Raw genomic sequence first — 14,034 nt, 5'->3', positions numbered from 1 at the left:
TCGTGATTCATGCGACGCCGCCAGATACCGTTCTCCTGTTTACCGCCGAGTATTGTCCGCAGCACCTTACGCTCAAACACTCCGAAAGCTCTCCGATCAGCCTCCTTTAACGTCCATGTTTCATGGCCGTATAAAGTCACCGGAAGAATCAGATTAGTATACCGCGCCAGTTTTGTTCTCGTTTGCAGACTACGGGACTTAAGCTGGTTACGAAGTCCGTAATAAGCCCTAATTGCAACTGCAATACGCCTTTTCACCTCGCGGGTAACATCATTATCGCACGTCACTAATGTTCCAATATACACTAATTCTTCTACCACTTCAAAATTTTCACCATCCAGCACCATTTCGCTACCACCACCACTAATGAACTCACGTTGAACCCACGTTGAACCCATGAACTCATGTACTTCGTTTTGCTGGTATTGATCGTGAGTCCAATCCTCGCTGTCTCCCTCTTAAAAGGCGCAAAAGCCTCTTCCACGGCACGGCGATCAATTCCGATCAATTGCATATTGGCATTACGATCGTAAAACCATGAAGATTGGAAAACTCTACAGACCAAACCAGGTGAATGGAATTGTATTTGCAAAATACGAACTTTTGAATTATTATCCATTTATACTTTTTTTTACCAAGGGGAAACGGCAATCTGCAAACTGACACCTGAGGAGTAAATTCAGGTACTTGGGATGAGAAGTCAACGGCTCCTATCCGACTCACTAAAACCAAAAACTTTAACACTAGTCCTTATCTCCCGGCCCGCAATAAAGCAATACTTCAGTAGGGAGGGTACTATATAGAATAACTTCCACGTCTTATACTATCGCACGAAAACGGTATCGGCCCCTGTCGCTAACTCAGTCAGGAGATGATCGACCAGGCTACAATTGCCCCCTTTGCCACTGTGAGAGCCGCATTACTATACAGAGGACCTAGCAGCATGTTTGTTAACTTTAAATTAGTCTCTAATGCAGCTTTTGTTGTTCAATTCGCCACCATCGATGTAGCTTCGACATAATCTGTAGAGCAGCCGTGTTCACCGCATTCCAATTATCATCGACCCGGCACATCCTCTCGGTCTGGTTGTCCGATGTCGTATCTAGGGATCCTATAATGAGTCTTGTCCATGCCGCTGACAAACAGCAAGGCGTTTCGCTCAATTTTGAATCGCAGGCATGCAAATATTACATGTTCCGCCGATTCTACCTCTGCACTTCGTACATTCATTGGGTTTGGATTTTCACACCTGAACCAATGCAAAAACTTTTAAAACATCAATGTTCAGACAACATCTGTTTAGAGTGAAAATGAATATGACAATGTTTCCTTTTGATCCAATTTGACACACACCGTCTATTGGTCCAAAGAACCTTTACCGAGATATTCCATGTGCGTTGCCATTTGAGAAACGAAGTTACTCACTTTACGCGTCGCACTATTCTCGTGTCTCTATCCCTGAAACACTCAACATCTTCCTCCAATCGGCATCATCCCGGCAATGACCTCATATGATATGGTGGGCTGCGATTGCCTCCATCAGGCACATGTACCTTGTTGGTTTTCTTGATATTGTACGGGACCTCAAGTGCCATCGCCCATGCCAGAAATATGGAGATTATGGAGAAAGCACGCAGTCAACGTGTCTGACTTTCAACCGCTGGATGACAAACATTATTCGATAAGGATCTTATTGCTAGCGGTGTCCTTTCACACGCTTAATTGTTGGGACTGGTTATTTCAAATTTTCGTCAATCATCACGACCAGATGCTTCAATGAACTCACGGATTTAGCTGTGCGAGTCTCTATCCTGAGCTCAGCTTGCCTCATCCCACGACAATTCTCGTCAGCAATTTAATCTCGTTTTATTGTCTCAGTCAATTCCTTGACATATATAAGTCGATCCAATAGTAAATCATAGTTGTATAGCAAAAATTATAAAGTTGTTCAACTTGGTTTTTAACTATATGAGCACGCAATCGCACGCATGCCGAATTGGGCTAATTTGAGAGCTTATTTCCATATCTGGTTGGGGATTTAAAAAAGACAGAATCAACGACTTTGACTAGAGGTGGCACAGACTGAACACCTAATACAAAGCAATTTTGAACAAATCCCAAGAAGCCGAAGGGAGCAAACATCCCATACCATTACCAACTCGACACTTGTTGCTGAAGCATTACCACGAAAGGCTTCTACGTGCTGGTCCGCAGCTTATGCTGGCTTTAGTAGTCAGACTACGGTTCTTATCGCTCGGAAGAAGAACTGTAACCAGGCAAATTGTTCACGAATGCTTGAAATTCTACCGTTCACAACCAACTGCCATCCAGCAATTCATGGGCCATCTACCAGCGCAGCGTCTCGAGTAACGGTTCCGAGGCCATTTTCCCGGACAGGCGTGTATTTTTCGGGTCCGTCTACATCTGGCCATCCCTACGACGACCCACATTGAAGGCCTACCTTGCCCTCTTCATATGCATGTGTACAAAGGTGGAGCACCTGGGGTTGGTAACAGATTTGTCCACTGAACGTTTCCTTTAAGCTCTACGACGGTTCGTGTCAAGAAGAGTAAAATGCAACGATATTTATTCCGACAACGGTACCAACTTCGTAGGAACCAGAAATAAATTGCGGGAGATTTTAAAACAGCTGAAGGATCCTTATCCAAGGAGTGTTCAGAGCAAGAGACACTTTGTAGGCCTCTGGGAGGCCTTTCGGCGAAGATTTCACAACACTTCTCGTCCAGATGGAAGGGTGTTTGAATTGCCGACCATTCATCCCTATGCTGGAGGATCCCGATGACATGGAACCGATGACTCCCTCGCATTTCTTTGTTGGAACGTCGCTCCAAGCAATACTCGAGCCCAATATCGAAGACATTGCTCTCAATCGGCTTGATAAATACCAGGGGTGGCATTGCGCATCTCTACTCGAAACGAGCAAACCATGCAAACTATCATACGAAAGAGCTTTCGAAAGGAGATGCACAATGAGGCCCACGCTTATGTAACGAAAGCTCCAACACTTCTGGCGCAGATGACGCCGGAAATATTTATGCCAACCCCCAGCAGGAAATGATATCGTTTCTAGTACGGTCTCTTGATCTCGAGGAACCGTCGACAGGTCCTAGAAGAGGAACCGTCCTAAACCCCAGACTACTGGTCTGTATCCAACGGCCCGAGCAGCACAAGCCAGCCAAAAATTGTTACAGCAACTTGATTGTTACTGAATCTGGTCACATATAAGTTGCAGAAACCAATGAGTACATGTGTGCTGGACTTGGTTAACAAAGAAATTCGGGGGTTAGAATTTAAATTCACTTACGAAATCGATCTATAGTTGAACAGTAGGTCGATCCCGCCGGATGACAGAGGAACAAGGATGAACAGTCGCGCAGTTGGTCGGTTGGGGTCGAACGGATAGGGCAGCACGTCGGCGACGTGGGGTGACCGGCGGAAGCGGGACACTGCGATAGTAACGACGATGAAAAGGTGGCAGGCATGTTGCGACCGGAACACTCAATCGCGTCTTGTAGAGAAGGATAATCATTCACCAATGGAGGGCCTTGCGTGGAAGGCGTTCACACAGAATGGCAATTGTGTAGCTTGCTGCTGCGCCAGGAAATCACCCATTGCACATTATTGCACTCGGCGAAGGTATCGCTTTACTCGGATCACTGTTGGACTCTGACTGAGGGAGAACGATGCTTGGCTGCTTGCTCGTCACCAACACCAAGACGGCATAAGCAGCATATAATATAGAGTGGTATACAACAGGGCTGTCTCGCCCCACACAGCAATAAGTTGGTCAAACAAAATTGTTTCCGGCACCGGAAGCCGGAGCCGGATCCTTTCTCGTACAAAAACTGCTGCACTCTGTCGGCACTACCACCACAGAGAACAGACGTTGAAGCTGCACTCGCTATGTTGTGATAACTTCTTACTGTTCATTTTGAAATAACTTTGGAATGTCGCCGTTATCCCATGCGTCGCAAAAAATGCCGCTGTGCGTTATGGAACGTACACACGGTCAAGCAGTTTGACCAACATTGACTCCACCTCTCGTTTCTTCAAACATCCATCAAGTTTTACCAACAGCGGCACGAACAATCAATTTATCCGACCAACAATATCACACATGAACGACCGAAGTGCCAACTTGAGCACCAACCATCAAAAAATATATGGGGGTTTGTGCAACTTTACTATAAATGCTCAAACATGTTCGGCGAACCTTGATTCCACCCCCGCCAACTCAAACCAAAATCAAACCGTTTTAATTTTTTTCAATCGAGCCGACAACTGTCAAATGTTTGTTCGATCAACTTCACACACGTTCGAACAAAGCAGCAACCGAAGCGTTTTCTTGGGGGTGGAGTCAATGTTCGTCGAACTGCTTGACTGGTGTGTACGTTGCATTAGTGTCGTTTTGCATACAAGAGTACACCAGCGCCATCGTGATGTGAAACAGAGTTTGTGAGTTGCAATGGCGTTGAGGTTCGGTCTGATTTTTTACACATGTTTTGCTCGAAATTTTGTTCGAGCCTCAATGTCTGTCCTCTGTACTACCACATTATTGGTCCAGTATCGTATGGCTCTTAGCTTATTCATTTGGATCAATCACTCGATTTTTCAGGAACACTTTTTACGATCTGCTCGGGCGTACAGTCTATGATCGAAGACCTCTTTTCCCTCATTTTTTCGTGCGAATCCTCCAGATCGATCCGTTTTCCTCCACGTTCCTTCCGTCATCCATCGCACCCGTGATTTGTCATCCCGTCGCTACCAAAAGTCCATCCACCGAAAGATTTATTTTATTTACTGTCCAAATTAGTAGCAACGCCACACGTGGATAGGGTTCTAAAACCTAGCCCTTTTTCCGAATGTTGAAACTAGAGTTTCCTGAATCGTCAACAATCAGTACCTAGGCCAGACCAGGACACAAGAGACTCTCCGGCAATCCCAGGGTCGGCTAACTACTGGGTAATCAAGGGTTTTTCGCGGTAAACAAAAACAACACAGGAACTTTCACTTCACTCATATAATTTATTTGATTCCTAATGAATGAATCACCTACTTTGAGCGTGCTTACAGCGGCACACTAGGAGTTAACTTTCTGAAATCAGTATGGCGAAAGGCATCTTAGGTTCGATTTCTCAAAATAAAGCACCGTAATCAAAAAAATATTTGGTAGGCGTAGTAGCGGACACCATCCTTCATAATCGGTACCAAATAGTTTTTCATGAAAAGTTCCTAATTTTGAGAAAACCCGCGTTAGATGTCTTTCGCCATACAAATTCCTGGTGGTTAACTCATGCTGGCAATTTTGAGCATATACTATAGCGCATGGATGTGATAGCGGCGAGTAGAAAATCAGCCACTGCCAATAATTCATTATTGGCAGTGGCTGATTTTCTACCCACCGCTGTCATAACGGTCCTTCTTTGAGGATCCACGATCTTTTACGTTTAGGCGTGGAAGCCGATTGGCTTCGCGGGCCGAGCCATGTGCTGAGCGGAATCTACCACAAAAGGTAGAGGAAGAGACAAAAGAGAGGTCCTGAACAGGTTTCCCCAATTATAAAATCTAGCTCCTGCTAGGAAGGGGGGAGGGGGGTTCTCACACACTGTTTCAACTGCTCTTTTTAAAAAACACTTCTTCAGCACACTAACTCCTGATATTCGCGACTACGAAGGTAAATGCTTCACGCACAGTCTGACAGTTCCTTATGGGATTTTACTGTGGAGGAACAAGAATGGGTGATTGGCGGCCATGTTTCACGCACAGTCTGACAGATAGCAATGAGATTTTGCCATAAGAGTGAGTAGAGGCATTACTTTCGTATTCGCGAATTGAAGATGCCGAATTTGGGCAATGGCTCCTCTTTTAGAAGAAATTCCCTCCATATTTTCCCGCTATTTTGCACGTCATTTCATTAAACATGGCATTTTTCCAAGCATGATGCCATGTTGGATTTTGGTAGCTTCCTCATGTAATTATAGCGGTTCAATCCCTAACATTTCTGTGGTAGCATCTACTGTTATTGCACAAGAAACGTGAAGGTTCCGAAACAACAACATAATGACAAAACAAAAATCCACAATTTGTAACCAAACGGTTACAATGTAACCAAGCAGTGAAGATCGCAAGTAAAATATTTTCTCTTTTACAATGACCAACTTGTAACTTTTATTGTTACAGAACCAAGCGTTGGAAACCACCAGTACCGGTGGAAATACAGTGAATCCAAAAAGTAATCGTATGCTGTATGTTTTCTAGAAAATATCAAAGATAAAATCTAGTAAGCTTAAAAAAATAAAACTATCGATTACATAGTGTAGTAAATTAATCAATTCATCTTTATTGTTAAAAATCAAACAGAAAAATAAAACAATAACGAAAACAAAGGTAACAAAACATAACAATTCATTAAAAACGGGCTCAAAAAGTATTCGTCTAGTCAGGTTTAGCACGCTTTTGAAACGAAAACAGGAGTTGTAGAATGGGATTCAATATTTCGTTGGATTCCCCTGTGTATCTATGACGGGCTGTAGTTCTTGTGGCATGGAACTGACCAAATTAGCCGTAATGGGGGACGGAATATTCTTCTATTTTTCTTTCAACACTAATTTCAATTCGTTGTTGTTCGAATATGACTTTCACGAATTTCACGAAAAGTTTGCCGTCCAGAACCTTCCAATAGAGTTAAATTGGATTTATATCTGGGATCTGAGGAGGCGTTTTGAGTTGATTTGGGTATTATAGAGTAGCTACAGCTTAATACTTTTGGCTGTGTGCTTGAGGTAATTATCACCCCGTAAGATGTATGTTCCCTGTAAGCCCAATTTCTCAAAACTGGCGTTCAAATTTTCTTTCAAAATGCGGATGAATATTTTGTAATACATAATTCCTTCAATAATGTGAAATTCTCCCACACCGGTTGCGCTCAAGCACCTCAGAGACCATGACGGAGCCCCCACCATGCTTTACTGCTCAAAAGAGATTCTGCGGCTGTATCTCAATATTGCTTTTCCGCCATACCATACATCGGCAATTTGATCCAAATATGCTGTACTTGCTTTCGTCAGATAACATGACTTGATTCCGAAAGTCATTCTTCTTCCAGCGATACTTTTAGCGGCAATCGAGCTGTTTTGATAATTTGATGGCTCACTTGAATTTTCTTCCGTGATACTCGCCAAATATACCCATACTTTTCACAGGTACACACTTAAAAAGCCAGATTTTATTTCGGTAAAATCATTTAACGAATATCGTCAAAACATATTGTTTTACCGAAATATTTTAAAGTTAATTACCGAAAATCAGCTAGTTAAATGTACTACTGAAATTCGGCAGAATATTTTGCGATCATCGTCGGTAAACCATCCACTTTACCGATTTTCGGAGAAATAGATTTGTCAAACGTCAAAACGCCGCAAAAGCACGTGTTGAACAAAAAAAAACAAACAACTTGAATGGTTTTCCGACAACGGCTGCTAAAAATATCTCCAAGTAAGTCTTAAAATCTAAATTTACTTTTACTAAATTTACTATTACTTATTCGGGCTTAAATATTTGTTTTTTAGGACATACCATCAAAATGATTGAAAACGAATTTTCAATGATTTTCGTGACATGGAAGAGGTTTCCAGCTCGCCATCGTTAAAGCTCGTATTTTGTGTAAAAAAATATTTTTTTTTATAAATTCATTTTATGTCCATATTATTCGTGAATAAATATTTTTTTGATTTCCTGCTGCATTACGCTTTGTTTTTTTTAATTATGTTTCATTAAAAACCAACAAAAGAATGCAATAATTTACAAGATTTCGGTAAAGCACTTTGCCGAACACTTCGGCAACCTATTGCCGAACAGCACGGCAAATTTTGACAGTTAGATGTTTTCACACATTTTACGACCAGTCGGTAATTCGAACTTTTACCGAGATTTTTACGACATCTCAGCTGTTGGATTCTCGGTAATATATTTTACCGGCCTCGGCGAAAAAAATTAAGTGTGTATTTCTGTTCGTATTGGTTCATATCTGAGCACTTCTTCTCTCCAACTCACTTGCCTATATGGGGGAATTCGATTTTAAGGATTTTTTAAATTTTCCGCGCAATAAATCGCTCATCGTTATCAGTTTACTATCGCTGACGACCACTTTGATAGATTTTTGTGGCGCTGATGCGATCAATCACCAATTAAATGGTTGAATTCTTGCTACCCTTGGTCTACTCACATTTCTTGCAAAGTCATAAATCAACTTGCACTAATTATGCAGGCGTAGAATTTTTTTTCATTTGGACTAATCTTTTTACTTTTCCCACCCATGGTGCTTCTATTTCCCGCGCCAAGTTCAAACAAAACAAAAACATTATTTGATCTGTCATTGAATATTGACAAAAATGTTTGCTAGACATCACTAGAATGTGCTAGTGTAACTACATGCGAATAAAACTGTTATATTCGTGTTTCACTGGATTATTTTCTGAATAGACGAATACTTTTTGAGCGAGCGAAATTGACGAAATTTAGATCTTCTATACATACCAGAAAAAATGATTGAAGTTTCTATTTGTTTTTGAATAATAATCATGTGTTGATAAGTTTTCTACCAAATATAGAAGAAAGTTTTTTGATTTCACTTCTATCACGCCTAAGTTTTACATTTTACTAAAGAATATGCAGCTAGACGAATACTTTTTGGACCCACTGTATGAAGATTGGTCATAATTCAAGAGGACAATGTCTCTCCGATGCGGTCATATCTATAAGGTAAATCAAAACAAAAACTTACAACTATTGTAAGTTGTATATAATTGTAACTTCACAATGAAAATGTATGTTGCGTATCTATAGTTTTATCCTCTGTCATGTGGAACCCGAACGAATGCTTTGTTGATCGGTTTGATGGCGTCAATAATCAATGTTTGATCATGGTATGATCACAGATAACAGATATTGAGGCTGGCATCACATACGTGTGTAAACATCCGCAACCGTTAATTCAAATGTATTTTAAATTGGGACCGCGTTTGGCAATCGATTGGAGATGGCGCAAAGATCATTGTTATTGAAAATTCAGCCCGAATGCAGCAGTCAAATGCATTGGCTGCGTTCGACGGCTGTAATTCAGCTGCATCCTTAGGTACTGCCGCAATCACTTGAGTAGATGGCAGTAGTGGGCCAACGTATATCAATTCAAAAGTTTACACAGGATTTTCAATAAAATTTGTTCTAGCTTCAATATCTGTGGTATGATTTTCCATACCAGCATGGAGCTGCAAAGCAATCACTTTTGGGTATGTTTCACTAAAATCTGTCGCATCATATGGTGCATCGAAATCCGTACACCTAAGCACTTAATTTTATTAAAAAGGCTCTAGAAAAAAACTAAACGAATTAAAATAAAACGTTCAATTAATTGCATATTATTCGGCAACTCGTCCGTACGAAAACCATTTTTTGTTAAATATCTTGGCTGTGCATATGCACAGCACCTGTTTAGAAATGGACAAATTGATATGAAATTTGCGAAAAAGAATCCACGTGTCTTGGAGGGACTCGAACCCTCAACCTCCTACTCTCTAGATAGGCGTGATAACCCCTACACAACAAGACCACTTAAAGGTCACGTTTGCGGAAAAGCCATCAGAATCCGAGTACCAACCTCCACCGCGGTTAGCTCTCTTTTTTGCAAATTGAATATCTTTCGGATTCTTGATTTGTCCAATCTCCACATGTGCTTTACTGTTGTATATCCACAGTCAAGCGAGTGCACAGTGTTTATTAAACGAGAGGATCGCACTCCATGCCCCCCAGTAACTGTCTGGGCGGGACGGTATAGAATGCGAGACACGTGGATTCTTTTTCGCAAATTTCATATCAATTTGTCCATTTCGAAACATATGCTGTGCATATGCACTGCCAAGATATTTAACAAAAAAATGGGTTTCGTACGGCCGAGTTGCCGAATAATATGCAATTAATTGTAATCAAAAGTGTCGGTCTTTCACCGTCATTAGTCGTCTGAGTACACGCGACCGCTTACGTAAAAGGCAATCAGACTCATCAAATGCTTTAGCCAAGCAAGCCTTTGGCACAGCAGAGTGCGATTGAATTCGCATTCTATACCGTCCCGCCCAGACAGTTAAGTTACTGGGGGCATGGAGTGCGATCCTCTCGTTTAATAAACAATGTGCACTCGCTTGGCTGTGGATATACAATAGTAAAGCGCATGTGGAGATTGGACAAATCAAGCATCCGAAAGATATTCAATTTGCAAAAAAGAGAGCTAACCGCGGTGGAGGTTGGTACTCGGATTCTGATGGCTTTTCCGCAAACGTGACCTTTAAGTGGTCTTGTTGTGTAGGGGTTATCACGCCTATCTAGAGAGTAGGAGGTTGAGGGTTCGAGTCCCTCCAAGACACGTGGATTCTTTTTCGCAAATTTCATATCAATTTGTCCATTACGAAACATATGCTGTGCATATGCACAGCCAAGATATTTAACAAAAAAAATAAAACGTTCATTATTTATACAGATGCCCGAGAGCCTTTTTTTTATGTGATCCACTGTATTGCATTTAAAACAACGAAAAATACCCATCTCCTCGCCAATACGCATTTATTGAAATCTTTACTGATTGATGCTAACCTTAGTGGCTGCAAGAATCAATGTAAAGCCACGCGCAGGAATAACAATTATTATCAGTACATTCAAAGTTAATTGCCTATATACCGGGTATTAAGCCACCCGGAGTGGAAATTAATTACTATATCTGAAACTCGATTATGCATATCTATCCCATGTTGTGCATATGCATAATCGAGTTTCAGATATAGTAATTATTATCAATAAATTGTTAAATTTTATTGTTGTCTCTCGTATTATCTACTCTGACTGGCCTCTAATACCTTCGCATCATCTACAAGATAATAAAAAAGACATCTTTCCTTCAGAATCCTTCATACTCTTGTCTTTCCCGTATATTCCTTGTGTGTAGTCTGAGATTAGTATCTATAGGTATTTATCAAATAGTGAGGAAGCACTTATGTATCACGCTGGAGTCACCTGCCTAATGCCTATCTTTCTATGATGGGATGGGTAACGGCCATATCAAATGGCGTTGCTTTGCTGCACAGATGCATCCAAGACAACATATAGATAAACCCTGTGCGCGCTGCTAACGCTGTCAGATAACGAGTTGTCATCGGCACATGTCATCCGCAAAGTAGCGTAATGTTACTGTCATTAGCCAAATATAATACAAAATTAGCAGCTAGTCGACCAACGAATAGTCGAACGTGCAATCGAAATTACCGATTTAAACCTCAGACCTCGAGTATCAAGTGCGTCTCGCGACCATGGCCGAACGAAATCCGAAAATGACCTATGAGGAAATCATGCTCCTGCTTAAATCCTATCGGGAAAATGAGTGCCTGTGGAACCACTCTCACTGCAATTACAGAAATCTCAAAGAAAGGGGTAAGGCGTTCATTAATATTCTGATTGAAACGAACGTTGACTCGGTGGACGAGGTGAAACGAAGACTCAAAATCCTTCGGGACACCTACAATATCGAGAAGAACAAAATGAGGAAGTCACGCCTGTCGGGACCGGGTCCCAATGGTTACTACAGCACCAAGATAAGGTGGTTCCGGACGGCAGACGAGTTCTTATCAAAGTGCGATAGGTCGCAGAATATCAAAGTAAGTATGAATATGTGTGATTGAGTGTATCCATAAACATGGTTTGAACTATCGATTAGCAAAATAAGACACGAATAATGTTCGCGAATTTTGTTCCTATTTAAAATCATGCGGATCAAAACACGGCGCATAATTTGGCCTGGTCTTATTCTTAGTTTATGCTGAGGATCTCGTATAAGGAGGTACCAGAATCAAAATGTAAATAAAACAGCGCTCCTAGTGGCGAGTAGCGAAGTATAGTTTTCTTTTTGTTCGATTTTAGTATGATATCCCGATCAAAAGTGCATAACAAAATTATAACAACACACTTGAAGAATTTAGCAGATTTCGGTGCATTTAGCTTCATTTCACCAAAATCTCAACAGCAGAATTGTTCGGTAATTATTTTGCTGATTTCCTTGTTGAATTGTTGAACTATCAAAACTACCGAAAATATGTGAAATGAATTATTGGCAGTGGCTGATTTTCTACTCGCCGCCGTCACATCCAGGCGCTATAGTATATGCACAAAACAGCCAGCAAGAGTTAACCGCCAGAAATTTGTATGGCGAAAGTCATCTAACGCGGGTTTTCTCAAAATAAGAAACTTTTCATGAAAAACTATTTGGTACCGATTATGCAGGAAGGTGTCCGCTACCATGCCTACCAAATATTTTTTTGATGAAAGTGCTTATTTTTGAGAAATCGAGCCTTAGATGCTATTCGCCATACTGATTTCAGAAAGTTAACTCCTAGTGTGCCGCTGTAAGCACGCTCAAAGCAGGCGATTCATTATTTACCAAACAAATCTGCTGTTGAGGTTTCGGCAAAATCCATAGAAATCTGCGATTCATTTTAAGGCTCCCCCAGACCTAAGCGATTACACCGTCGCGACGGCGACAACTAGTCGCCGCGATTCTGTCGTTGGGTCGCTGCAGGCAATGTTCTATTTACCCTTCCATACCAACGGCGACAGAATCGCTGTCGCCAAGCGATAGAATCGCGTCGCAACTGTCGCGTCGCGTGTGTTTGGGGGAACCTTTAAGTATGTAGTTTATTTAAAAAATGTGTCGTGGCGAAATATGTTCTTAAATCTGTTATTCACATACAAATTCAGCCTACACAACACATATAAGCTGGGCCACTTTAATCGATGCCTTACATGCCTTTCGTATATTTCGTATAAGAATGATGACCATATCAATAATTCTAGAACTTTTACCTATATCATAGAACGAGGCGTCCGAAGGTGCCTATGCGTCAGAATCACCAAACAATCAACAGGAGGATCGTGCTTCTTTCCCAGAACTGCAAGAACAGGATTCACCTGATCCATTATGGCAGTATGACGGGGTATACGTAGATGAGTTCCAAGCTGGTACCGATAGTCCATGTTCGAGTACCGGCAGAAAACGTTCATCTGAATCGTTACCGACGAACCTTGCAGCGATATCCACAAAGAAAGCCGTACGTCCTCAATACCAGTATCATACGAACGGAAACAGCTGGGTTACAGGGGAGAGTGGTCATTCCCATATGCAACAGATGCCGAACAAACGAGACAGCGTAAACTCAGCAATCACCCAACCTGTGCGGGATGAATTTCTTTATTTTGGATTGATGTTGGCTTCGCAGCTTGAGGAGCTTCCCAAGCTTAGGGCTCTTATATTGCAAGAGAAGATTCAAACGCTTGTTTCCCAAGAACGGATAGAGTTCGAAAAGAGTCAGCAGCAAAATGACTGAACAATAGATCTATAAATAAGCATTATCTCATTTCCTTAATATTCTAAGAGTTTTAATTAATTAATCATAAGATATTCAATATATTCAGCTTATTATTTGTAATTTTCAGAATAAGTTTTGAGCTCTATAAAAATAAAAAAAATAAACCATCTAGCGGTGATGATGCCTTCCTCGCCTTTTAAAATGATTTTGATATGAAAATTTCCTTGTTTTCCGCACTAATGAATTATTGGCAGTTGCTGATTTTCTACTCGCCGCAGCCACATTCAGGCGCTATAGTATATGCACAAAATAGCCAGCAAGAGTTAACCGCCAGAAATTTGTATGGCGAAAGACATCTAACGCGGGGTTTCTCAAAATTATGAACTTTTCATGAAAAACTATTTGGTACCGGTTATGAAGGATGCTGTCCGCTACTACGCCTACCAAATATTTTTTCAATGAAGGTGCTTAATTTTGAGAAATCGAACCTTAGATGCCTTTCGCCATACTGATTTCAGAAAGTTAACTCCTAATGTGCCGCTGTAAGCACGCTCGAAGCAGGCGATTCATTGATTATATCTACGAACTGATATTGAACAGAAGATTTTTAGCA

General features: G+C 41.2%; 1 protein-coding gene across 1 annotated transcript; it reads left to right on the top strand.

The window, feature by feature from the left end:
* Nucleotides 1-11,223: 11,223 nt before the first annotated feature.
* Nucleotides 11,224-13,608, top strand: LOC134217506 (uncharacterized). Its single transcript, XM_062696277.1, has 2 exons — nt 11,224-11,717; nt 12,930-13,608. Exons 1-2 carry the CDS (start codon nt 11,373-11,375, stop codon nt 13,437-13,439), a joined length of 855 nt encoding a protein of 284 aa, XP_062552261.1. The 5' UTR covers nt 11,224-11,372; the 3' UTR covers nt 13,440-13,608.
* The last annotated feature ends 426 nt before the right edge of the window (nt 13,609-14,034 follow it).

Source organism: Armigeres subalbatus, chromosome 2 (genome assembly GCF_024139115.2).
Source record: "Armigeres subalbatus isolate Guangzhou_Male chromosome 2, GZ_Asu_2, whole genome shotgun sequence".
NCBI classification, from domain to species: Eukaryota; Metazoa; Arthropoda; class Insecta; order Diptera; family Culicidae; genus Armigeres; species Armigeres subalbatus.
Note: the sequence above shows the minus strand (reverse complement) of the source record. Positions and strands in the feature narration are given on the sequence as shown.